This window comes from Amblyomma mixtum, chromosome 8, assembly GCF_055824585.1.
Source record: "Amblyomma mixtum isolate Tamu chromosome 8, ASM5582458v1, whole genome shotgun sequence".
In the NCBI taxonomy this organism is placed as follows: Eukaryota; Metazoa; Arthropoda; class Arachnida; order Ixodida; family Ixodidae; genus Amblyomma; species Amblyomma mixtum.
This window is the reverse complement of record NC_143019.1, coordinates 3209115-3234762: the sequence shown is the minus strand read 5'-3', so window position 1 is coordinate 3234762 and position 25648 is coordinate 3209115. Positions and strand designations below refer to the sequence as shown.

Genomic DNA, 25648 nt, shown 5'->3' with positions numbered 1-25648 from the left:
ACTCACTGCACCCAATCAAGGGCGAACATGATGCTACAAACCTTTCTTTGTACCCTGGCGGCGGTTGGATGGATAACGATTATTCATGAGCCTGCGCCCGGTTTAATAAACACAATACTTGTCTAATAACCGAATTAGGCAGCCTCCGATTGTGTATTAACCTGGAATTTGGCGCATTTTTCCAATTTTTTCTTCTTGCACTGATTCTGAATGACGAGGTAAAAATCTAAAAATTGCTTTGACGATTCGATGTGGCGAAGAGCATATATTCCTTTGCGGCCACGGTAACCAACCGCTATGAAAGAGAAAGTTGGTTTAGAACCTCATATTATACTTTAGAGCAGTCCGTGAGCTCGAATTTGCTATGTCCTCCATAACCGAGCAATAAAATTACATGTGAGAGTAATGAGGGGCTGTGACCGCAGCTATTGAAGAATCTATGCAAAGGATAGACGAATACAAGGCGAAAAGTCTAGCAGGTAAAGGGTGCCGGCTCATCGTCGTAGGTTGGTAGCATGTGTAATGTCTTTTGTAATGGGTGATGCGAAGAATAACTGGTAGCAGAAATGGGGGGTCTTGGGGAAAGGGTTGTAATGATGGTGAGATCGATGGCATTGAGAACAGCTTGTTGCATGATCCAGTGCCGCTTTTCAGTGCTCCCAACCAGCCATCAGAAGCCAGAAGACAGCCATGTTTTGGTTTCGACTCAGCTGTAGGAGATCTAGGAGTAAGAGCCTAGTGGACTGGAAACGCTGAGCAGACGGGTGGGCAAAAACACTTAGCGTGATTGTTGCAATGTATAAACCTCTACACCCATTTGGTGTCTCCCATGTTTTGTTATAACAAGAAAAGGAGGCGTATACTCAATTTTCTTAAGGGGTAATACCTGAACTGACATCCTTACTAAACCCTCGCCAATTCGTGTACCTTACGTACAATGCAAAGGGGATGAGTAAGGCGATGGCGAATATTATTAGTGGTTGTCACATTCACTTCATAAGGTCATTCGTGAATATGCTGCCGGTTTATGCGGCCGAGGGTGCTCGAGGGAAGTGATAATCTGCCATCTTGCCAGAGAATAAGTTCCTGTGTTAACGCCGTTAGAGAGACAGTGCTATGGGAGTTGCGATTTGTCGGCAGCTTTGTACAGACCTTCCCTGACAACGTCGGAAACAAATGCATCGATCTCTATCTATATGGGGTCCTCCAACACCCCAGAGCAGCCAAAAGTATTCTATCGATTATGGCTGTCCCCTGTAGAAGGTACCTTTAAAGTTTGCAGTAAATTCGAGAATGTGGGATAGAGCGGCTACGCCTAGTCTAAAACGGGTAGAGTACAGAAAAGTGTCTGGGGAAACAAGGCTCAATGGAAGAGAATCAAAGGTAGTCATGTAGACAGAATCTAGCCGTGCGATCAGGAACACATTCAATGAGGTAGCTTTACTTGTTTGGCCGGCCCGTTGCAGCGGCAATGATGTCTGCGATGGAGCGTGGCGAAGGCTATCGACGTGTTCTAACTACCAAATGAAGAAACTTTCAAAGTTTCAACCGCATTTATGCCTTGGATCTCAGATGTTTTAGTATAATGTTGCTGTATGAGATTGAGTAGGGGGCAGATGGCTGAAATTTCAATGGCAAAGTTTAAAATAAAAGGCACCTTTCTATACTTCTCGTGTTTTACACAACTGCCTCACGTGACGACTGAGGTAGAGTTGGAAAGGAGTGGGATAAATGTAGTCGAGAGTTCGACGGTGTACCGTCTGGTCAGGAATCATGGTTTGATGAGATTCACTGGTCACTGACCATTGTCAAACACAAATGACGTTTCAGGAGCGCTACGCCTCCCTTGTTTACAATGAGCAACCGACTGGACGTCCCAGGCTTTTTGTAGCGGTTAGTATCGTTCTTACATTTCGCGTAGATAGGGTGCAATGTGTCATTACACTTAGTTATTGTGCTAGGCGTAGCCTGGATGATTAGTGACTCGAGATTTCGGCCGGCTGATACATTCTTTTTGGTAGTCACTATATATGCTTCATAACAGTTAATTTCATGGTCAGTCTCTTGCGCATGCTCCGTGATTGCGCTCGTTGTCACTTTTCCTTTTCGTACATCATACTGATGTTCTTTCAGGAGTCTCGTAAAATCTTTAGTTTCGCCTATATGAACTGATGAACAGTCGGCGCAGACAATTTTGTAAACCACGTCGGAAACTTGGCACGAGGGAGCCGGTCTTTCACATTTACAAGCTCATTTCCTATCTTGATTGTTAGAACATGTGCAACATGGACGCCGTGCTTGCGGAACATCCGCGCCAGCGCCTCGGTGATCCGTGATACATACGGGATAGGGGTTCGTTTTGGTTTCAGTGCGTGAGCACTTTCGTCTTCAATACTTTGCGTTTTCCGAATGAAGAAAAGTTAGTAGGCGTTCCTTCTCAAGTCATTTTCCACTGTCTTCATTTCGCAGTTTAGGTCTCCGTCTTCACTGCATACTTCCCTGGCACGGTAGATTAGATATGCAACCACTAAGCGTTTATGACTGATTGAGTGCGCTGAATCAAAATCTAGGTATCTTCCAGAATGCGTCGGTTTCTGGTAGACGCGAAAACCAAAACCAGTAGGAGTACGGGTTACCACAGTGTCGAGGAACGGAAAGCAGCCGTCGGTCTCTTCCTCAACAGTAAAGTTGATTGAGGGCTCGATGGCGTTGAGGTGATCGAAAAAAATTCGCGTGGCTTTCCGCCTATGACGCAGAAGCAGTCGTCCACATACCCAAGAAATACTTTTTGTCGGGGTTGGAAGGCGACCATAGCTTTGCTTTCGATAGGTTCCATAGCGATGTTAGCCGCTGTGACCGAGATGGCTGCCCCCATTGCTGTGCCAAATGTTTGTTGGTAGAAGTTGCCGCTGTACGTAAAATACATGTTGGCGAGACAGAAATGCAAGAATTGGCAAAGTTCCGCTGCTTCGAACGGCGTACGGTCTTGCCACGAAGTGTCATTCTTGAGACGTTGTTTAAATGTCTCAACTGCGAGATCAGGTACGCTGGTAAAAAGCGAGTAGACATCGAAAGAAACGATCTCGTCTGTGTCTTCTAGGGCGACTACATTGACCTTGTCCATGATGTCGGATGAATTCTTAATGTCCGTGCCTATCTTGCCCACCAGGGGAGACAGAACGCCATGAAGGTACTTTGACAACGAGTACAACATAGACTTTCTAAAATCCACTATTGGGAGCAGGGGAGTTCATGCTTTATGCACGCGTGATAATCCGTATATGGCGGGCGCTCAGCCGTTTCTGCATAGCAATTGACAATAAAGCTGTTTCACAGACGGTGGGATGCCCTTGAGGGTTTCTGTGAGCATTTTTTGAAAAGACGTCTGCACATTGGAAGTATGGTCTTTCGTAATCCGGCAGTAAGTGGTCTCGTCCTGAAGCACGGCCGCCATTTTCTTCTTGTAAGAAGACCGGTCAAGGATAACAGTAACATTACCTCTATCTGCCGAGAAGACAGCTATATCCTTGTTAGCCTGGATGCTTCGGATTGCTGAGCGTTCATCTCAACCAAGAGGGCGGTTTGATGACGTCTTCTTCACGCGTGACAACAATCCTATCGCCTTCGTTCGAACTTCGTCCTGAATGTCTCGTTCCAGAAGTAGTACTGCCCCTTCTACGGCGCGTGCAACCCTACGGAGGCCCGGTGCCTTCCCTTGGTTGAAATGGAAACCTCGGCTGAGCGTCTTGGCTTCGGATCAGTTCAGTTCAGTTCGTAGGACGACAGGTTCCGTGTATTGGAGATTGGTGTGACCCTGATTGTTGTCCCCTTTTCAGCATGTAAAGTCGGCAGCTCTTGATCCTGCGATTTCAGATGGCTCTCTTCCCTTCTGTACATTTCTTGGTTCGCAACCAACTGAATGTTGGGGAGGACGTCCGGAGCGATAAATTCCAATTGTCGCTTTGCACAGAACAGTTCGGTTTCTAGGCGCTTCTTTGTCAGCTTATATTGTTCAATCCTTGCCCGAAGGAGATTACTTTCAGCTTTTACTACCACATGGAGACCAAAACGTGTTTTAACGGTTTCTTTAGACGCAAGGATCTTGGAATAACTTGGTTAGACGTACAGTGGAGGTTGAAACGCAGGTGCGCGTGGTATTTCGGTGACGACCACGCATACCGAAAACGGCGTATTTCGGTGACGACCGGTTGTCCATATTGATGGCGTGAAGTGATGTAGTCGATGGTTCGACAGCATACCCTCTGGTCAGGAATCATGGCCTGATGAGATTCACTGGTCACTGCCCATGGTCAAACACAAATGACGTTTCGGGAACGCTACGGCTCCCTTGTTCGCAATGAGCAACCGGCTAGACGTCCCGGGCTTTTTGTAGCAGTTGTCGTTCTAAGTCGTTTCACGCAGCCAACCGTGCAGAAGATGCGTAGATTAACGCTCTCATAGCCAGGAGCAGCGTCTGGATGAGAACCTCACCCAGTAGAGCGAAAATTTTGCAGACCTGTCCAAGCGCTTGATGCCGGTATCACAATCAACCATGTTCTGAAGTGCATACACGCTGGCTTGCAGATGCTGTTCTACATAAATCCAACAAGACTCGTCAGTGCCAGCGATACACGCAACAGGAAGAACGAATTTCGCCTAAGACAAATTTGCACTCGTTCCCAGCTTCTCCCGCTGAAGCCTTTTATTTGCGCTTATGTCTTCCTTAAAAGTCACCAATGATGTGCCAGACCAAGCATTATGTTCTGCAGCAAGTTGAGTCTCAGCTGTCTAAGGTGTACTTAACTTACGTAGCTGTCGTGGCGCCACAGTTGCAGAATGTCAACCTAGACCAAATCACTGAATCCCATCCTTTTTGTTTATTTATGGGAGTGTAACATCCCAAAGTGACTCAGGTTATGAGGGACGCTATAAGGAAGGGCTTCGGAAATTTCGACCACCTGGGGTTCTTTAACGTGCACTGACATCGCACAGTACACGGGTCTCTAGAATTTCCCCTCCATCCAAATTCGACCGCCGCGGCCGGGATCGAACCCGTGTCTTTCGGGTCAGCAGCCGCGTACCATAACCATTAATCCACCGCGGTGGCTAAAATCCCGTCCCTTCCTGCTCCTCATCGAGTTCCTGCAGTTACTCCATTGAGCTACGCCGAATCAGCGTCACGGTATAGTGAATCCATTCATGTTACAGACCCTTTGACCTTCTGGCCTGCACGATAGGCTGTGACTTCATCGAACACTGACTTTTTAGAGTGACTTCAATTTTCTGCTACTCTTTTTTCTCTTTCATGTTTTATCCCCTCACTTCTTTCCCCCCGTGTAGGGTAGCAAACCGATTAGTCTTCCGGTTAACCTCCCTGCCTTTCCTCTTCTACCTACTCCTCCTTGACCTACATCGAAGCTGCAATAAGCTGTTTCCAACCAGACAGCCCGTGCTGCGAAGGACAACGGGTTCATGAACAGCCCCGCTGCCTCATCCCTCAGCGCTTGTATATTTGAACAACATTTTTAAGCGGTGCTGCTTGCGACGGGATTCAAGCGTGGGAAGCCCAGATCTGTCGAGAAAATCAGATACCGAGACCTGCCTACCATAAGCGTGATAAATAAACCTGAGTGCTTTGCTCTGGACGCCTTGAACAATTTTTATGTCCGTTTTTATGTGCGGATCCGTTCAGCGTCGGCGTATTCGAGCACTGGACGCACAAGTGAGGTGTATGCTGTCGGTTTAGTTTTCGTCGTGCAATGCTTTAGGCGGTACTTTAATAACCGAAGTTTTTTGGATGCTGCTGAGACAATGGACTGGATGTGTACGCTCCAGTTCAGGTTGGATGTCATGGTTACAGAAGTCCGGCCAGTGTTCATGCTTCTCGACAACGAAGCCACGGTTTTAGCGATGCTGAAAAGACACTGTCGCTCGTAACGCAAACCGATGAACGTGTACCAACATCCTTTTACCTTTCATATTATGCGGATTGATGGATGTGTTAATCATTCTGTTTTTGTGTGAACGGGTTTCGTAGGAATGCAAGCAGTTTGCAGACCAAGGAAATCGCTCCATCAGGAAGCTGTCCTGTACGGACGGAGTCGGGCAGCAATATGTCGGAGGTTCAAAGAGGCGATCACGTGGCGTCAGTGTTGTCTTGAACCTATTGCACTTCAATGAACGATAAAGGTTATTCGTTTTCTTCTCAAACTTTAATAACTTCTAGTTGCCCTTGAATTTATAATCTTTCTTGATGCTTTCAAAACTTTCTTCAGAAATGTGCAAATCTATATGTCTGCAAATGAGAAATAAATTCTTTATGCGCATACCTATCATATGGATTTCAAACTTGAGCCCGTCTCGATGAACGGTGATGAAGTTATAATTCTCTTGTCTCTCTAATTCCACTCGCTTTTTGTTCGTCACGCAATTTACTACAATGAATTGACTTGAAAGGCGTCCAATATGTGGAAACGAAGTAGCTACACCAGGACTCTCATTCTCAGATGTAGTTTTATACTATAAATGCAGAAATGCAGTCCTAGCCATAGGTTGCACTTTCGAAGCTTAAACAAAGCGCCTTCTTTTTCTTTTCGCCGCAAAAGCGGCCATCGGGTGGAAAGCGTAACCGTAGAACGGCGGAAAACGGCTTTAAATTGCTTCTGGGACGCTCTATCAATGTCTCTGTAGGGTTTATAAGTAGTTATTTGCGTCAAAATTACAGTAGTACGTGTTACGGAGGCCCTTTCAGGTGCACCCCACATGTTAGGAAAATGAGTGAGGAAGCTACGAAACAGACATATCTAAAGAACAAATAAGCTGTTTTGCTATTGGTATCACTTGATATTGACGACTCACGAGCATAAAGATTGCTGGTTGTTATTTTTATAACGGCAGACAGTTCTTCACTTCTGAGTTCAGCTGTTTATAGGCCGCAACATCATATTACTCAGCAAAAGTGCAACGAACAAGAAATGCATTTCAAGGATAACATCGCGTAGTTTTAGTGATGGTTATCTCTGTAGAAATCCTTGTTCAGGATAATTTGCTTTTCTGCTTCATCAGGGCTTCGCTCCCCTTGTGCATTGAAAATCTGAGCCTGTAAAAAAAGGCATCGAATTAGTTTATTATAGAGTATACTACGCAACAGGAGGTGGTGATAGTATTTTGTTTTTTCTGGTACGAGATACTTCCGACCCTCTCTTTCCATTTTACCTTTTTATCTTAACGTTATGCAGATCGGTATTCCGGTTCTCCTCCACACAAAAACAAGCAAATTTAGTAATCTGTGTTGCAAAGCTGCGGCCTTTAATAACTGCAACCCATAGTAATACAGGCTACTTAACTGAGAGGCCTAAATTATGATGCTACAAGGGAAATTGAGGACTAATATTTAAACTTCTGACTCGGCGGGTTATGCATGTGGATATTGTAAAAAGGTTCAGTGCATACACTAACCACGACAAAGGCGGCAGCTAAATACCAGCGCTAAGTGGCAAAATTTTTTGTCGCGCTTGTGTGTGTATCGTCATTGTCATAGTCCCTGTCTGTTTGCGGTAAAACATTTACCAAGGCTAACACTGTGGCTCTGCACAGCTATCCGCATTGCTCCAGAGTATAGCCGACGACTGCCTTGTCGATGAGACAGGGATAGAGTACTGACTGCATTAAATTATCTCCAGAAGTATATACAGTTCTTTGAACAAGTGCGTTGCGAATACCGGTTGTACGGAGAGTTTTCCAGATGGCAGAAAAAGAATCTATACAATCGATCATTTGCGGAGACTTGGTTCTGGCTGGTAGCCCACACAACTAGCAGTGCAACCGCCTCATGACATTTCACGACATTTGCGACTCCAAGACATTCCATACAGAATGTTAGAAAACACTTTGGGTGGAATTTTATGACATTTGCGACTACAAGACATCTCATACACAAGTTGAGAAACATCTTTAGATATAATGCTCGCTTTTCAAACCTTTGTCCCTTTAAGACGCATTGTGCACAATTGTTTACTTTGTGATTTCAAAAAAACTTTTACGATTTTAATGGTATCCTATGCTTCGAGACAATTTATTGTTCCGTTTAGAGCCAGGTCTTTTTTTATTTCTTGTTGCCTTTTGCCTCCGCGGTGGCTCAGTGATTATGGTGCTCGGCTGCTGACCCGAAAGACGCGGGTTTGATCCCGGCCATGGTGGTTGAATTTCGATGGAGACGAAATTCTAGAGGTCCGTGTACTGTGTGATGTCAGTGCACGTTAGAGAACCCCAAATGGTAGAAAGTCCCGGAGCCCTTCACTACGGCGTCACTCACAGCCTGAGTCGCTTTGGGACGTTAAACGTTATGAACCAAACCAAACCATCTTTTTACCTTTCGGTAAGAAGATGTGGAAAAAGTACCAGAACCAGTATTCACACGGGAAATTACAGTTGCAGTGCTGGCTTAGTTCAGGTACCTGACGTCCTAGTGAGCGTACCATTGGCTGGCTTGACTTGAATCACAGCGTTTGCTACTTACTTGTCCTTTGAGCTTTTTATTCAAAATGGTTTCTTTCTTACGGCGTGCTGCGGCGAAACTGGTTAACTTCCTTATTTGTCGGTGATCTTGGTCCCATCCCGCCACAGAGCTGTCCTAAAAAAAATTTAGTTTCGGTTTCTACCGCATAAATACAAAAAAGGTCAATATTTGTGGAGACGATTTTTCTAGCAGCAAAAAACGCGTAAAACCATAATGCGCAGTTGGTTTTTTCCAAGCTCAATGGAGACATTGTCTTGGCGTGTCCTCTGCCCGAGAAAGAAATAACTCTGGTTTTATTCAGTGTTGTAGGCGTTACCGAAAAAAAGTACCTAAATACGTTACTCGTTACGCTAAAAAAAAACACGTTACCGCCCTACGTTACGTACAATAAAGGTTACGCGTTACCGTTACCGAAAAAAAAGTATCGTACGCTAGTTTGCCGTTACTCCATGCCCATAAATTATAATTAGTGCGTCTTCGCTGTATCTGTAACCTGTAACTCGTCTTCTATGCAAGACTTGTTTTCCAACCAAAAGATCTCAAACCCTGACGACACACTCATATTCTTCAAGCGAATGAAAACTGCGGATGGCCGCACTCTGCTTGCAATAGAGTCTAGGCAGGAAAAGGAGGGAGGCCGTCCTTTGTCACATTGCTGTGGGGAGTGGGTTGTTCCTTGTTCTGGCTCGGGGAGAAAGGGGGGGGGGGGGGGGATATTACTATGACAGGAGAAAGTTGGAACGACAGTGTTGTTGAGCAAAAAATTTTTAGAAAGTTTAGTATGAGGTAGCTCACTACTGCCGGCACAGGAACAAAGGCCGATTTTCTTCTTTTTTTCCTCTACTTCAGTGCTACAGCCGGTTGACTGCAATCCCCTTTCCTGTGCTGTACCATTGTACTCTTCCGACGGCTCTCTTGGGACCATCTTGAAGTAAACTGGCGACATTCCTGAGTTTACTCAGACGAGGGAACTGCTTCCACGAAGAATGCGAGAGTGTCGCCTGGGAACGAGTCCTTTTCGTTTCGGAGGAACTGACTTACAGATTTTTGCAAATGGTCCATTGTTGGCACGGCATGCGTCCACTCTTTAGAGAATTGTGTGTGTAAGGGGGGGGGGGGGGGGGGGGGTGAAGACAAGCGTGTGAATGCGTGTGAATGCGTGTTCATGCTTTTTTTTTTTTAGCTGAGTGCGTCGTCAAGGTCAGATGTTTTCTGGCGTGCATGCGAGCCGCAACAAGTGTCGTCGAGAACACCTGTAGGTTTTGTTTATTTGCAACATCATTTTCGGCGTTTTTTTTTCTGAAATAGAGGCAGAGGGGGACAATTGAAATAAAAAGTAACTAGTAATGTGACGCCTTGCATTCCCACCCGTTACAGTTCGGAAAAGGTAACGTGTACGTTATTAAGTTACCGAAAAAAGTAACGCGTGACCGGTAACGCCGTTACTTTTAACTCGTTTCCGACAACACTGGTTTAATCCTTTTAATTTCTCAGTCCGCGCCAGCATTTCTTGAACCCTGAAGAACAACTGTGTCCATTATGCTGCCGGTCACTGCGTTTATCCGGTCTGTCCAGTTGCTGAGGCTGAGCGCTACATTTACCATGTGCTTCACAATGGTTGGCAATCAGGCCGCAGCTCTTGCTGTGCCTGTTAAGAGGCGATCGAGAATGGAGATTTTGTATCCCAGTGTATTTTGTGCGCACATACATGTACTCAGCTGCGCGCTCAACCGCCCTGATCCTCCGCTGCTGATGACGATCAATTTTGTCGTGTGGTGGCGATAGCGACACTCCACACTTATGGTATCCTATATAGTCCTTATTTATTTGCACAGGGAAGGGCAACTGTTAGAGCACAATTCAGAAGAACCAATGCGAAATGAGTGAAGCGTAAAATGAAAGCGGTTTAACTTCCCTTCCCATCTCGCAAATATCTCGCTCGGTTGTGTCCGCAGCACACTCCATAAGATTCGACACTTATCCAGCTGTTTAGGGAATCCTCCAAGAAGGAGTAGAATTCAGATAAGGAAGCAATTACAGCTATCAAATCATATAAAGTTATACGCCTGGAAGCACGGCTACGGGTGCGCAATGCCAATCAGTAATAAGACGGCGCAATGTTGAGCACGCAAAAAAAAATTTGACCAATAGCCTTTTTGGGCTACCACAATCCATGAGCCATCGTAGTATGTGTAGCTCCATTGCTAGATCTTTTTTTCCTACTTACACGTTTCTGTCGAGCTAGATAAGCTATAAATTTTGTTCATGGCCGAGTGTGGCGAATGGTCGTAATATTTCCTTATTGGCCCGAAAGGCAGCTTCACTGAAAAGGAAGATGGTTTGGTACCTCATATTATAGGTTTGGTTTATTGGAGGTTTAATGCCCCAAAAAGACTCAGGCTGTGAGGGACGCCGTAATGAAGGGCTCCGGAAATTTCCACCACCTAGGTTCTTCAACGTGCACTGACATCGCACAGTGCACGGGCCACTAGAAGTTCGCCTCCATTGAAATGCAACCGCCCATGCCGGTATCGAACCCGCGTGTTTCGGGTCAGCAACCGAGTGTTACAACCACTGAGCCACCGCGGTGGCTACCTCATACTATATTTACCACGTAATGACGTGCTGTTATCGATTTCATGCGTAACATAATAGTATGTAGCGGTGAACTCCGCTATTGAAGCCTCTGTGCAGACGTAGGGTATAGCATGGTTATTAGAGAGGTGGGTAGCCGGAGCAGGCGCGTCTTGTTTGTACCATGCGGAACGTGCTTTCGGAATGTGTTTATGCTGAGGTTTTCGGTTAACTGAGAACAGAGAATAGGGAGCGGGTCGTAAAAATGGTTACAGACTTGTTTGGTTACAGGCTAGGGAAGGGAAAAAGAGGCTCCTTATGACTACATGACGGAAGCCAACAGTGAGCAAAAAAAGGAGCATAAGGAATGTTTTTTTATATGTGGTGTTCATCAATGGGAGATTAATAAGGTAATTATATTTAGAATTACCTGACCATAAAGAAAAAAAATGATCGTTCACAAATTCCTGCAAGTCTTCCCACCTCTCCTGACGCACTGGTGCAGAGGTCAAGCGATGTGTCAGGATACGGTGGGCGCCGTCCGGCTGATGACAACGATGATGATGATGTGTCACTGATAGGCGTCCAATTGGAGAGAGTCCAAAGACCCTTCAGCTGTCTTCTTTTTTCTTGAATCTAAGCAGCAGCAGTTAGGCGGCTGGAGCTGCAATGCAGTCGGACTGCGTCGGCGCAAACGACTTCAGCGCACCGTGCTTTCACTCAACGTACTGGCACATAATAAAAGTTGGCACCAATCCCACTCACACCAATAAATTTCCACCTGGGTTGAATTTTCTCGAATTTTCTCATTGCGTAGAAAGACGGAATAACCAAAATCTTCTGGCAAAGTTCGTTTAAAATGTATTAATAAAATACATTCGTGGATTAAACCCGCACCATGAAGGAAGTTACATGATTATCCACCATGTTCAGTGAACTCGCTGCTCAAAGAGCAATGCATTTTGTTTCTGGGAGAAGATGCTGCTGTAGACGGCTGTCTTGAGGGCCTACTCTGTGTGGAATTTAAGACTGCAACTGCTCCTTACACACACACACACACACACACACACACACACACACACGCACACGCACACGCGCACACACACACACACACACACACACACACACACACACACACACACACCGTGGTTTCCGTGAGAGGGGTCTGTGTAGGCCACCGCCGCAGCGTCCAAAGGTGGCTTGTGGTTGTATGCGTATGCTTGGCGGCGGCCTGCGTGTGTGTGGGCGGACATGTTGCGTGGAATGGGTGCGAGGCGGAGCTTAGGGGTATAGATCGGAGACTGCGGTGGGTCTGGGAAAGAGATGGGTGCGTAGGGAGTCTGGGAAAGTATCCACCGTCCAGCTGGTGTACTGGACAGGCGGATGATTTGTCTCTATGCACAAGCAGAGTTTGGCGCTGTGCACATTATTGCTAGAGTAACGCGGTCACCAAATACGCGCCTTTTGTATAGTAGGCCAACGACAGCATTAGCTCAATTTTCATCCTTTTTTAAGAAACATGGCCCCAAATGTTGGTTGGTTGGTTGGTAACAACTTTATTCATAGTCCTGCAGAGCTTTCGCCGACGGGGCCTTAGGTCTCCCACGTGGGGACGTCGAGGCGCTGCCTCGCCGTCGCCTCGCGGGCCTGCTGGACGGCCCAGAGTTGGTCCCCGAGGCTGGGGCTGCGCAAGGCAGCGGCCAACCGCGGCGGGAGGGTTCCGGAATTAGCACCGTGAAGGTTTTTGTTGCAGTCCCAGAGCATGTGAGTTAAAGTGGCTACATTGGCGTGGCAGACCTTGCATATATTTGTCGGGTATGTACCGGGGTAAAGCCTGTGGTATAGTTCCGGGTTGGGGTACGTGAGCGTCTGCAGTTGTCTGAGGATCACCGCGTGCGCCCTGTCCAGCTTGTCGCTGGGCGGAGGGAAGGTTCGGCGGGCCAGGCAGAGGGCCTTGGTAATTTCGTTGTAGCTGGTCAAGCAGTCTTTGGTGCTATTCCACGGACGACGGTCGCCGGCGCGGTTCGCGAGCTCGCGCGCCTTGGCGTGTGCCGTCTCGTTGCGGTTGCGATACGTCCTCGATACTTCTCCCATGTGCGCCGGGAACCATTGAATTCTGGTTTGGAATTCTACCTCCTGCTGGACTTGCCGGTTCCTCAGGACTTGGGCCGCTCTCTGTGAGATCCATCCTTTGGCGAAGTTTCTAACCGTCTGACGCGAGTCGCAGAGAACCACGGTGCACGTCGGATCCGTGAGGGCGAGTGCCACCGCCGCTTCCTCCGCCTCTTCTGCGCGTTCGCACGCTACACTTGACGTTATGCGCGTTTTGCCGCACGAATCGACGACCGCAACCGCGAATCGCGAGCGTTCTGCGTATTCCGCGGCGTCAACGAACCTTATCCCCGTATCGTCTCCGTGGCTGTGCAGGAGAGCTCTGGCCCTGGCCACTCTTCTTCCCCGGTTGTGTTCCGGGTGGACGTTTCGTGGAATCGGATCGACTCTTAGCGTTTGTCTGATCGCGTTTGGAATGGCGACTTTCTGGCCTTGTTGTACGTGGTAACGGATGCCGAGACTTTCCATGATCTGGCGGCCTGCAGTCGTTCCCGTTAATCTTTCCAGTTGTGAAGTGCGCTGCGCCTCGGCGATTTCGCTAAGCGTGTTGTGAAGTCCGAGCTGGAGCAAGCGATGCGTGCTGGTAGACTCGGGTAGACCCAGTGCTATCTTGTACACCCTGCGAATGAGGACATTGATCTTGGCTTCTTCTCCCTTGTACCAGTTGTGGAATGCCGCAACGTACGCAATATGGCTAATGACGAAAGAGTGTATGAGTCGTGTGAGACTCTCCTCCCTCATTCCGTTTCTTCTGCTAGTGACCCTCTTGAGGATTCGCATGGCGTTAGCTGTCTTGTGCTTTAACTTAGTGATCGTTTCGCCGTTGACGCCGTTGGCCTCGATTATCATGCCGAGGACCCTAATTGTGTGTACTATCGGGATGGTTGCTCCGTTTCTCGTACGTAGTCTGATCTCTTCGTACTCGCGCTTTGTCGTTGCCGCATTCCGACCACTCCCGGGTGGTCTGCCCCTCTGCGTGGGGCGGTAGAGTAGGAGTTCTGACTTTTTCGGCGAACACCGTAAACCCGTACCCTCTAGGTATTCCTCTATTGTCTCGACTGCTAGTTGCAGTGCCGTTTCGATGTCACCGTCGCTGCCTTTGTGCACCCAAAGGGTTATATCGTCGGCGTATATTGTGTGCCGGACGTCTTTCAGTTCTTGTAGCTTTTCTGCTAGGCCGATCATGGCCAGGTTGAAGAGCGTGGGCGAGATGACGGAGCCCTGCGGGGTGCCGGTGCTCCCCAGCGTTTGCTCTTCTAGCTGGAGGTCCCCTGCCACTAAAACAGCTCGCCGGTCTGTCAAGAAATCTTTAACGTAGTTGTACGTGCGTACACCAAGGTTATGCCGCGATATCTGGTGTAAGATCGCCGAGTGCGCGATTCTATCGAACGCGCTTTCAAGGTCGAGGCCGAGAATTGCTTTGGTGCCTCTCGTCTTGCCATCAAGAACGTGGTGCTTCAGTTGTATCATTGCGTCCTGCGTGGACAATTGTGGGCGGAATCCTATGATGGATGGTGGGTATGCCCCTTTGTGCTCTAAGTGGGCTTGCCAGCGGTTAAGCAATGCGTGCTCCATGGTCTTGCCGACGCAGGACGTCAGCGATATGGGGCGAAGGTTTTCGAGGCTCGGTGCTTTTCCGGGTTTCGGGATTAGTATCATTTTCGCAGTTTTCCATTGTTGCGGGAGGGTGCCGCGCTGCCAGCAGTCATTGATAAATGCCATTAACTGTTCCACGGATTTGTCGTCAAGATTCTTCAGGGCGCGATTCGACACACCGTCAGGGCCTGGCGCCGATCTGCTGTGTAGGTTGTGCAGCGCCGTCCTGATCTCTTCTGCACTAAAGTCCTTATCCAATTCTACATTCGGATCCCCATCATAAGGGCCGTGTTGTGTAGTCGACGTCTGCGGCAAGTACTTGGCCAGTAACTGGTCGGTCACTGCATCTTCACCGTACTTCTCGAGCTCCCTGTGTAATAGACGTGCGAGGCAGTCACTCTGGTGGGATTTGGTCTTCGTTTCGTCCAACAGATACCTGAGCAGGTTCCACGATTTCCCGTTGTGCAGTTTTCCATCGACTGCATTGCATAACTCGTCCCATTGCTGGCGGTTGAGTGTTCGGCAGTGCTCCTCGATGTTGCGGTTGATCTCAGCTATTTTCTTTCTAAGTCTCCGATTGAGTCTCTGGCCCTTCCACCTGGCCAGGATCGAATTCTTCGCCTCGATGAGATGCGCCAGGCGGCTGTCCATCTTGTCAGTTTCAACCTCAGTTTCGACGGTCTTGGTTGACGCTTTGGCGTCTGCAACCAGCGAGCGGGTCCAGGCTTCGATGTCCGTGATTGTATCGCCTGCAGATTCTTTTTGGTCTCGTTTCTTTCTGAAGTCTTCCCAGTCGGTCCATTGGAACTTTCGCTTACTGCCCTGCGCCTTGTCTGGCGTCTGGACGTATATTTCGACGATCATGTGGTCGCTCCCAAGGTCGGTCGACGTGTTTTTCCACGTGGTGGCCGTCGTCCCGGTATTTCGGGCGAACGTAAGGTCCGGGGTTGTGTCTCTGGTAGTAGAGTTACCGATTCTTGACGGGTGCGTCGGGTCCGTAAGTAACATGAAGTCGAGTTCATGCGCATCTTGTCCGAGTTGTCTTCCCTTGGTCGTGCTGTATCCGTAACCCTATGCTGTGTCTGCCGCGTTGAAATCGCCCCCTGCAATCAACGTCCGGGACCCGGCAATCTTCAGCGTCTTCTGAAACAGCGCACGGAAGCGTTGGCGGTGTTTTGACGGGCTGCTGTAAACGTTCAATATGAATATACTTTGTTTCCTCTGCTTGGTGGGTATCAGTTCGATGAAAGCGTGTTCCATCTGGACGCCACTTAGTTCGTGTTCAACGAATGTGAGACGCTTCCTAACGAGCGTGCATACACCCCTCCCCTTGATTTTGCTGTCATGCGTTTTGTAGCCAGTCAAAGTAGCCGCATTGGTGAGTGTTTCTTGGAGTAATATTACGTCCGGTTTGCGTGTTGCGTGCCGGATGTGTTGCTGTAGAACCGCCTTTTTGCCGGCGAAGCCACGGCAGTTCCACTGCCATATTACTATCCCTTGGTTGTTATTGGCCATGTTGATGCTGAAGCGAGTTGTCCGCCTGCCCTTGATGGTGGCTCGGTCCCGCATCACAGCTAGCCGGCACGTGTCCGTGTTGCGTGAATACGGAGTGATTCATTATTATCTGCATGTTTCCTTCGAGGTTAGTGGTCCTGTTTGCTAGCCCGAGGACTGTTGCGTGAAGGGTCTCAATGGTACTTTGCATGGTGCACAGCATTGTCTTGATGTCTGTAATTTCGGCTGGAACCTGGGTCTCGAAACCACCCTCGTGCTGTTGTTGTAGCGCGCGTTTCTTCGGGGCGGGCGCGGTCGCGTCCGGAACGCTCGTTGGCACCTGCTGTTGTGCGATTTGTTTGTTTTGTTCCACCACGGCGTGCTCGCGTCTGAGTTCTTGCATCTCCAGCATGAGCTTTTGCACTAGTTCGCGCATTACCGCGTTCTCTTTTCGTATTTCTGCGTTCTCTTTCCTGAGCGCCTCTAAAATGCCATTATCGGCTTTGTGATTTTGCTGATTTTGCCCTGGGACTACAGGCGCTGTTACGATCCCCTCCCGCGCGGTGCCCCGGACAGTATCCGCCCAGCTCACCTTGTCTCCGGGAGTTGGTGTCCTGGATCTCGATGTTTTCTGATCGCGGCTGTCCCTTTGCCGGCTGCGGGAGCGGGATCCGTCACGCGAACTCGACGTTGATCTCAGTCTGGGCGGCTGGATGGGCGGGAAGTCTTGCTGTGTCAGTTGGGCATTTGCGTTTTGGCGTTCCCATCGTCGCCTGCGAATCACGTACGGAGTCTTGTACCTTGCCTTGCAGCCCTTGTCGGCCGTCATGTGAGCGCCGCCGCACAGGTTACACTTGGGCGAGCACTGGTGTCCCTTGTCGGGGTCGCGGTCTCCGCATCCCCTGCATATGCGGTTGGCGGGATTTGGGCAAACGTCCATGCGGTGGCCGAGGCGTCCGCACTTGTAACAGATGTCAATTTGCTTGCGATACAACGTGCAACGGACGAGTGTTGCGCCGTATCTGACGACGTTGGGCACCTTGAGTCCGTCAAAGGCAATAACGACCGTGGTCGTAGTGCCTATGCGTTTGGCCGCCAGAGCAAGTGGGTTTCTCTGGTTTACGATGTTCTCGTCCAGTGCCTGGGGTCCGTGCGCAATGGGGATGCCATGAATCACTCCCTTGGTTGTATTATCGGGTGCCGTTTCATACGCGTTGACTGCATGTGATTTTCCTTGGATGTCAATTTGCCGTATTTTGGCATAGCGGTCCGCGTTCGTTCGTTTCGCTGTGCTGACGACGACGATGTTCTGGTGTGAGTTGGGACAGACCGTGTCTTCTGCACCTTCGTCTCCCGTTATGCCAGCGGCTGCGAAGATTGCGGCGGTGACCGTCGGGGCGCCGACCTTAACGATGTCGAGACCGCCTTGTGGTCGAACCACGATTTTGATTTCCTCCTTCGGTAGTCTGGGCCTGCGTCCCGCTTTAATAACCTTTCCCTTGACATTCTTGGGTTTCGTACCTTGCTGGCTGGTGCCATGCGCGTTCGTTCTTGCCTCGATGTCGTGCGTCGAATTCGTACCGCGGTCTCGGGTTTTCGAACGCCGCTCTCCGGCGGTCTTCCATCCGGCTTCTTCGGTAATTTCTTCGGCCGAAATGTCTTCCCCCATCACTTGGACGTTCATTCTTGAGTGACGTTCGTCGGCTTGTGCCGCTTCGTTCAAAACAGTCCGTATACTTGGCGCCGCGTTCGTCGGCGGCGCGCAGCTGTTGCGGCCGCTAGGCCTAGCGTCTGGCGAACGCGCCTAGGCCCAGCGAAGCTACGGCGTGGTCGGAATGTAGATAATTCAATATCTCTGAGAAGAATGGTGGCCCACCTCAAAACTGGGTATCCGTCGATGCCTCTCGACTTCACGGATCCGTTGGTGAAATATTGGCGGTAAAATGCTGTTGAAATCGCTGCGAAAACATCTGTAGCAGACAGAGCCGATGTGAACGCGTCCGCTCACCTCGGCGATCGCAGCCCCCCCCCCCCCCCCCCCCCCCCCAAATGTTATCAATTGGGATTTATGAAAACTCGACGCGGAATATTTCATCAGTTAAAGTTAATATCTCGCCGTATACTAACTATAAATTATTTGCAAGCCATGGAAGGCAGGGGGGGGGGGGAGAAATGTGGAGAATACCGATGCGCCTGTATTCTTTGTTGGGTAAAGCGCAGAGCTTTGAATATGAATGTCAAAAACCTTCCGCTCCTCTCTCTTTCTTTTGTTGTTTTTTTCGAAGGTGCTGAAGTATATATATGCTGATTGCATCCGGAATAAACATTTGTTGTCAGTTCAGCGCTGTGTTTGTCCTCTTCTTCCCTTGGCCTTGTGCCGTTGCGCTGCTTCACTAGATAGAAAAACAGCAGTCTGCTTTTTTTCCCAATCAGGGGGAATAACAAGATGTTGAGGATTTTATATGAACAGCCTTCAGCCACAGGAATTGACAGGTTTTTATACGTGAACTCCCTTTCATAAGACAAATCATCCGCCTTATGAAAGTTAGTTCACGTATAAAAACATGTCAATTCCTGTGGCTGTGACAAATGGTTTGGCTGAAGGCTGTTCATATAAAAAGGATGAAAATTGAGCTAATGCTGTCGTTGGCCTACTATATAAAAGGCGCGTATTTGATGACCGCGTTACTCTAGCAAGAAACTCTGCTTGTGCATAGGGCCGCCGCCTTTAAAACAACTGCATTTCTGTTGGCCATTCCAACCCTTACTGTGAGTACTTTGGTATTCTATTAAAAAATTTAAAAGCGCCTGTTACATTTTGCTCATATGTGTAATGAAAGCATCGTAAATTGCGTAGTTGTTTCTGATAATTAAGATGGTGTTTAATCACTGTCGCCAGTATTGCTAATGATGAAGGCAAAATGAAGTAAAAAACATCAAAGCACCCCTCATAATGCGTGCCCGTCGTAAGCGAAAATCCAGTGTTTATTTAATATCTTCTGTGACGGTTAAGATTTTTTTTCCTGCCACTTTGAGTGCTGTCAAAAAGGTGTTTTGTTGAGACAATTTGCACATGAGAGGGAAGGCTGCAGATTGCAATATTGCATTATTTATGAAACGTAACTAATCTGCAGGCCTGGCTGAATTAAGGAGCTCTAGATGTCACGTTCAAGCTCCTTACTCTGCTGATATCCTGCCCGGCTGAGCTTCCGGCGCACTGAACAAGAGCACGATAATGTTCGAATGGAGCAGCTCTCGTGAAACATTCACGTGACCTAGCAAAGTTTAAGGTCTGCTGAAGAAGTGCACGTTTATGTCGTAGTGAAGTTGCCCCTCTTAAGCATTCACAAGACAGTTTCCGTTATTGCGTATGTTTTTCGTGCGTTTCACATACAGACCTCACGAAAAAATGGCGCCTCTTGAGCTATGTGGAGAGTGTCGTTTGCTTTATTTGTGGTGTTGATAAATGAAAAATAAGTAGTGTAATCAATTATTTCGATATATAACTTCATTAGAAAGCACAAAAAAAGAACCACAGGCGGTTGGTGTGATCCGAACCAAAGGCCTTTGCATTTCTCCTATGGTGCCCCTCATTTTCAGGTACCTTTTCTGCTCAATAACTTAACCGAGTCCTCGGTTCTGGCAGTCTTGGTACCGTAAGAAGCGTAAGAGGGTTCTCAGATAGCTACTGCCCCAGTTTTCAACCGCATTCAACGTGACCCATGCGTTGAGACAGTACGTTCCACGTTAGCCGCTGTGGTTGTGGAATGGGCCTGGTGAATTCTCTCTTCGTTAGGCTACACGCCACACAATTGCACTCGAAAGTTGAAGATGGGCAGTCCCCACCGTAGCTGAGTTTCTTGAAAATGACACGCAAAATGTGTAGGTCTTGAGTTCGGATCTCAACGGCAGCATTTGATTGTTTCTTCTTCGCGTTCCTAACCCACTATCTCAGATAAAGAACGACACCAGTAATAATTTCCCATCTATCAGCACCACAAATAAAATTAAACATTCACTTATCCTTTGTTAGGTTAGAGGTACAGTTACCTTATTTCAAATGCATATCTTATCAGCCCTTCATTTCTCTTCCTTTGATCAGAATACGGACAATGGATTCATATGGGCTGCATGTGATGTCTTGTTCATTATATAGTAATCAAAAGGGAGCAATACAACAATTATGAAGCCGGTAGACAAAGAAATGGAAGGTTACGGATTTCGGAATATTTCCAGATCGTCAATGTTCCTATATTTAAATTTGCCCATGTCAACTGACGATCATTTCAAATAGTGCGATCATGACGTTGTAGTAACGCTGTGGCAGTGTATTGCGCAATGAATTCGCTCATTTAATTTTGCCACCCTCATCATCACTCGCCTCATTACCAGAAGCAGGAATATTAAGGCGGAAGCCTTTAATGTCTCATCGTTGTAAGCAGCAGTTGTCGACAGAAAATGTCACGCTTTTCAATTGGTGGAAACGGTCGTGACGTCACAGTGCGCGAATTTCAAACGGGGCCAATTGCACTTTCGCTAGTAACCATACAACCAATTGAAGGGATCGTATAGTGATGCTCCAAGTAAGTGGGACTGAGCTTAGTTAATTGCTTAATTACACAATTAGCCTAATCAGCTTTATTAGTCAGGCCATATAAATAAATAAAAGCGATTAAGAAATTGGTCGAGCTCAGGAATCGAACCCCGGTCTTCGGCGTGAGAGACGAGCACGCTATCCACTCCGCCATGCCAGCTCGATGGTTTGTAATGAACAAAGGCGCGTCTAGTGAATACGGTGTCTTCACTCACTCTCATCCTCCTCCATTCCCCTCCGGCGAGGTTTAGGTGTCCACCGACAAATGAGAGACAAATACATTTCCTTTCCTCAAAAACCAATTTACCGACGAGCGAGGCGTAGAACAGAATGGGCATTGGCGTTCTATGGACTCCTTGGCAGCGTTGCAAGACGCTGTCGCGTTCCACTCTTAGGGGCGAAGCTAAAGGGATACTGAACCAAACTTTTGGAGCTACTCTTTTGCATGTAAACAAGAGCTTGACTGTTAAAATTGATAAATATGACAAGCATTTTAGCGAAAAAGGCAGATAACACGCTTTTTTTCGCGATTTATTGCCGTATCGTTGCACCTGGTGGCTGCCTTTGGAAGCTGCGACTAGACGTCATAACACCCGCGAGCCCACCATTCCCGCAGAAGCACGATTGCCATCGCTACTCGCGGCTTTTCCATGTCTGTCGTCTGCTCACGGCGTACACGGATATGCCAAAATGTTAATCGATGCTGTCTACATACCATAACCGTATGCACGCTTACGTACGCTAAATACAGCTATTTTTTTCGCACCTTATGCCATTTCTAGCATTCTCGCTTTTAAAACAGAAGCGCGACGATGTTCAGACTAGTGGCGCCATCTGGTGGTTAGGAGTGGAAGCATTGTTGTCAACAAACCGACACCCCTCTTAGCCTAAAGGGGGCAGAATCGTCACTCTAAATAAAAAATAAAGCAAATTTATTACTCGGAAGTTTTTTTATGTGCAACAGGTGATGAAGCGAAAGACTGATGGCCCATTTATGGCCAGTGAACGCGCTGAAGAAGCCAGTAACAACGACGCAACCAGTCCGAAGCGAGGTTTCATTCATCGAAGGGCGCCGCCATATTTGTCGCCGCGGGAGGGTGCCATGACGTCACGCTTGCCATCTCGCGCCGAGCGGGAGGGCTTGGCGCGCGCTCATGAAACATAGAAAATAAAACCATCCGCTGAAAAATATGCGCAGTGACGACTAGATTTTGGTGTAATCACATTCCGAGAATCTATAGTCAGCCTTTTCGTTCAATTTTCAGATTTTGCTTCAGTATCCCTTTAACATCTTAACCACACATCAGTGACCACACTTTAGGTCAAAAAAGTGCCCCCCTGAATTTTGACGGGTGTCCACCGAGGAGATATGTGAGACAGTTACTGCGTAATTTCCTTTCCTCAAATACAATTTTCATTTTCTTCATTACGGCCCCTCTTTCTTCTTTCACTCACACTTCCTCCCTTCCTGTACGGTGCGGTTCAGGTGTCCACCGAGATGACAGAGAATTACTGCGCCATTTGCTTTCCTCAAAAAGCGTTGCGTTCAAAGGGCAAGGCATCGCGCCGAACGGGTGGTGGCGTTCCGTGGACTCCCTGGTAGCGCTACAACGCGCTGTCGCGTTCCACTCCTAAAGGCGAAGCTTAAACGTCATTAATTAGCAGTTAATTAGTATTCAGGCATTAATCAGTAATTAAGAATTCATTAGTGATTTGCCATCACTTAGTAATTAGTACTCAAATATATGTGACGCCACCAGTGCCACAGAAACAGCGAAGGTGGTGCGGAAAACGCTTCCGCCTCTACGCACTTTAGACAGTCAAAGTGCCCCCTGAATTTTTTTAGCTCCTGCGGGGCAATAATCCTTTTCAATTATATCCCCTTAGCCGTAGTCTGAGGTAATTGCGGCAAGGCTGGCACTTATAATTCCTTATTTCCTCTAACACTCCACGTTCACCTGTTCAAGTTAAAAGTTTCTTTCGCGTTATCTGCACCCTTACACCAACAACAGCCTGGAATCTATTGTAGTAATTGCATACCGCTGGCAAGTTCATTCATTAACTTAATTTGAGCCTGAATATAAACTGGAACTTTTTGTTTAGTCGATACTGCCGTTTGGTTAGTAACGACTATCATTTTTTGCTTGAAATCAATCCTGCACTCTCCTTCATATACATCCAGCTGTACACGAAGTCAACATATTAGAGGATTCCATAGACGCTTTAATTTGTACTAAGATAACCATTTCACAAAACTTTCGCAACTATCCTCGTTACTAAGATATAATAGCTTTTTTCTTTACTCGTGACAGCGTACTGGGTGGCGGAATAAAGGGTTTTGGTTAAAGTCAGTGGGGTTTTGTTAAATACTTCATTCGCTTTGACTGGTTGTCGACATGAATTACTGGCTGTCGTGGCATTCGCAATTCATCGTCCACCGACACAGAGAACAATCTTCGAAGAGCTGTGTAAGGATGAATTTCCGCATGGTCGTATTTCTTTGATAGGTGACGTCAATACCGACCTTTTAAAGAAAGAGAAGCAGTTGAATGCTGAATATTAAAATACTCTTGCCGATGCCGGCATTGAAGCTACAATCAATCTTTCTACGCGCGTTGAACTTTTTGGAAATAAGGTATTATCGTCTTGAATTGACCTCATGAACATCCGCCGTGGACAGCACGAAACCACTTTTTATTGTTGAATGAAAAATTAGGGACGATATCTCTGTTGGTTGCTGCCTTTTTGCAGAAGCCTGGTTCAGGGCATTGAAAGATACATTTGTGACAGTTTTCGATACATATCGGTTTGACGCTGCCATGAAAAAGTGTGACTGGGATATCATTTTGACTAATACTTCCGAAAGCTATTTTACGCTCGTTTGCAGAATTGCTCAGGCAGTTGTCAACTTCCAGTAAAAAGAATTGTTAGGGAACATTAAGAGGTGTTGACATGTTTACGCAAAAGGCGTACTGGCGCTAAAAAACGACGACAACACACACAACACAAGAGGTTAGTTGTCCGTAGATAACTAAAGTAGTTCTGTCGGAGCCGCCGCGGTGGCTCAGCGGTTATGGTGCTAGGCTGCTGACCCAAAAGACGCGGGTTCGATCCCGGCCGCGGCGGCTAGAATTTTTTTGGAGGAGAAATTCTAGAGGCCCGTGTACTGTGCGATGTCAGTGCACGTTAAAGAACCCCAGGTGGTCGAATATTTCCGGAGCCCTCCACTACGGCGTCTCTCATAGCCTTAGTCGCTTTGGGACGTTAAACCCCATAAACCATAGTTCTGTCGGTGATTGCAGAGAAGGAACTGGCTTGGGCTCAGTATAGGCGCTTGCCTAAGAGTACTCAGATTAAGGCACATTACAGATTAGCGCGCAACAGAGCACACGCATTGCTGCAATCAGAAAGAAGCCGATATTTCCAGGCAAGTTTTGTGACATCGAAGCGAAGTCGTGGGTTGTTGTGAATCGCATACTAGGCTGTGTACCCAGGAACGCATGAGAAGCTATTTCCCGCTACCTCGATGCATTATCTCATACACTTGCAGATGACTTAAACGCTTCTTTTTTGGCTGCTGGTCAGGCTATTCGTCTAGCAGTGCGCAGTCAGCTGGTACACAGCATGAAATCCGTGTGAGTTCGCAATTTTGCCGTCTTTCATGGAAGACGACCGCCGTTTTATTCTTTATGTCTATGGTGAGCGAAAGCCTTCTCGCTAAGGTACTAAGCAGACACGTCGGACGAATAAAGCATGTTTTTCTCGCCATTTTTAGCGGCATACTTTCCACTCAAATAGTACCAGACGTCTTGAAGAAGGCGCTGGTTACCCCTCTCCGTAAGGATTGAGAAAAGCTGTAGCGTTTTGGCTTAATGAATCTTCCCTATGTAATGCCCGCAAGGGCACCGGAAGTATCTGCGTAAATAAATACGTAAATTGACGTTTAGAACGAGATCCCTGCAACGGGACAACAGGTTGGGCGAATTCAGAATGGAGCGGCCTCTATGCCCCAAGTTAACGACGGACGCATAAGATAGAATCAGATTTTTATAGACAATGTAAAAAATATATGATATACTGTTGGCTATGAGCACTATATGATTTTATGCGTACTTAAAAGAAAGGAGCCGATTGGCTGTCTCCCAGCTGCTGCTTATCATTCGCAGCTTATCATCTAGAAGCCGATGCCAGGCATCTGAAAACGGTGCCTGTTTTCGCTGGTAAATCGAGATCACACAAAAATGAGCACCGGTTCAGTGAGAACACTAATTGATCAAATTATGAGATAAATTATAGTAGTGCAAATGATTAAATGCTATACTGAAATCGGGATATCTTCCAAGGGTTAAACGCTTGAGAGTATATTGTAAGTAGAGCAGAATCAGTGAAGCAGCCTTTGCGAAACTCGAACTAACTATGTTTTACATGTGAATATTCTTAGGCAACAATCAAGTTCCCGTAAATACTTCCTTTTAAGTTATAAGGAAGGACAGCAAGAGGAAAATAGTTTTAACAAATATTTCAATCGCCACCTTCCAGAATTCTTCATTCTGCCTTTAAATACATTGAATGATAGCTTAAAATTAAAAATGAAAGCTGTATGCCGGGGTTAAAGCGACATCCACATTCTTAATTGGCATCATTTGAATGTCGCTATAATCAACAGACGTTGATGAGTTGTGTTCATTAAGGTGGCAAAAATTAATGGGAACGTGTAAACGCATGGCTTACTAATTGCAAGTGCAATAAAAGAAATTCCA

At 47.3% G+C, this 25648-nt stretch overlaps 1 protein-coding gene across 1 annotated transcript in view; it reads right to left on the bottom strand.

Annotated features, from left to right (window-relative positions):
• The window catches only part of LOC149331166 (uncharacterized), a 35194-nt gene extending 17231 nt beyond the window's left edge, over positions 1-17963 (bottom strand). Inside the window, exon 1 of the mRNA XM_089555892.1 lies at positions 16887-17963. Within this exon, the coding sequence (XP_089412018.1) occupies positions 16887-17963 (1077 nt within the window). The remainder of the gene's footprint in view (positions 1-16886) is intronic.
• Positions 17964-25648: the final 7685 nt, after the last annotated feature.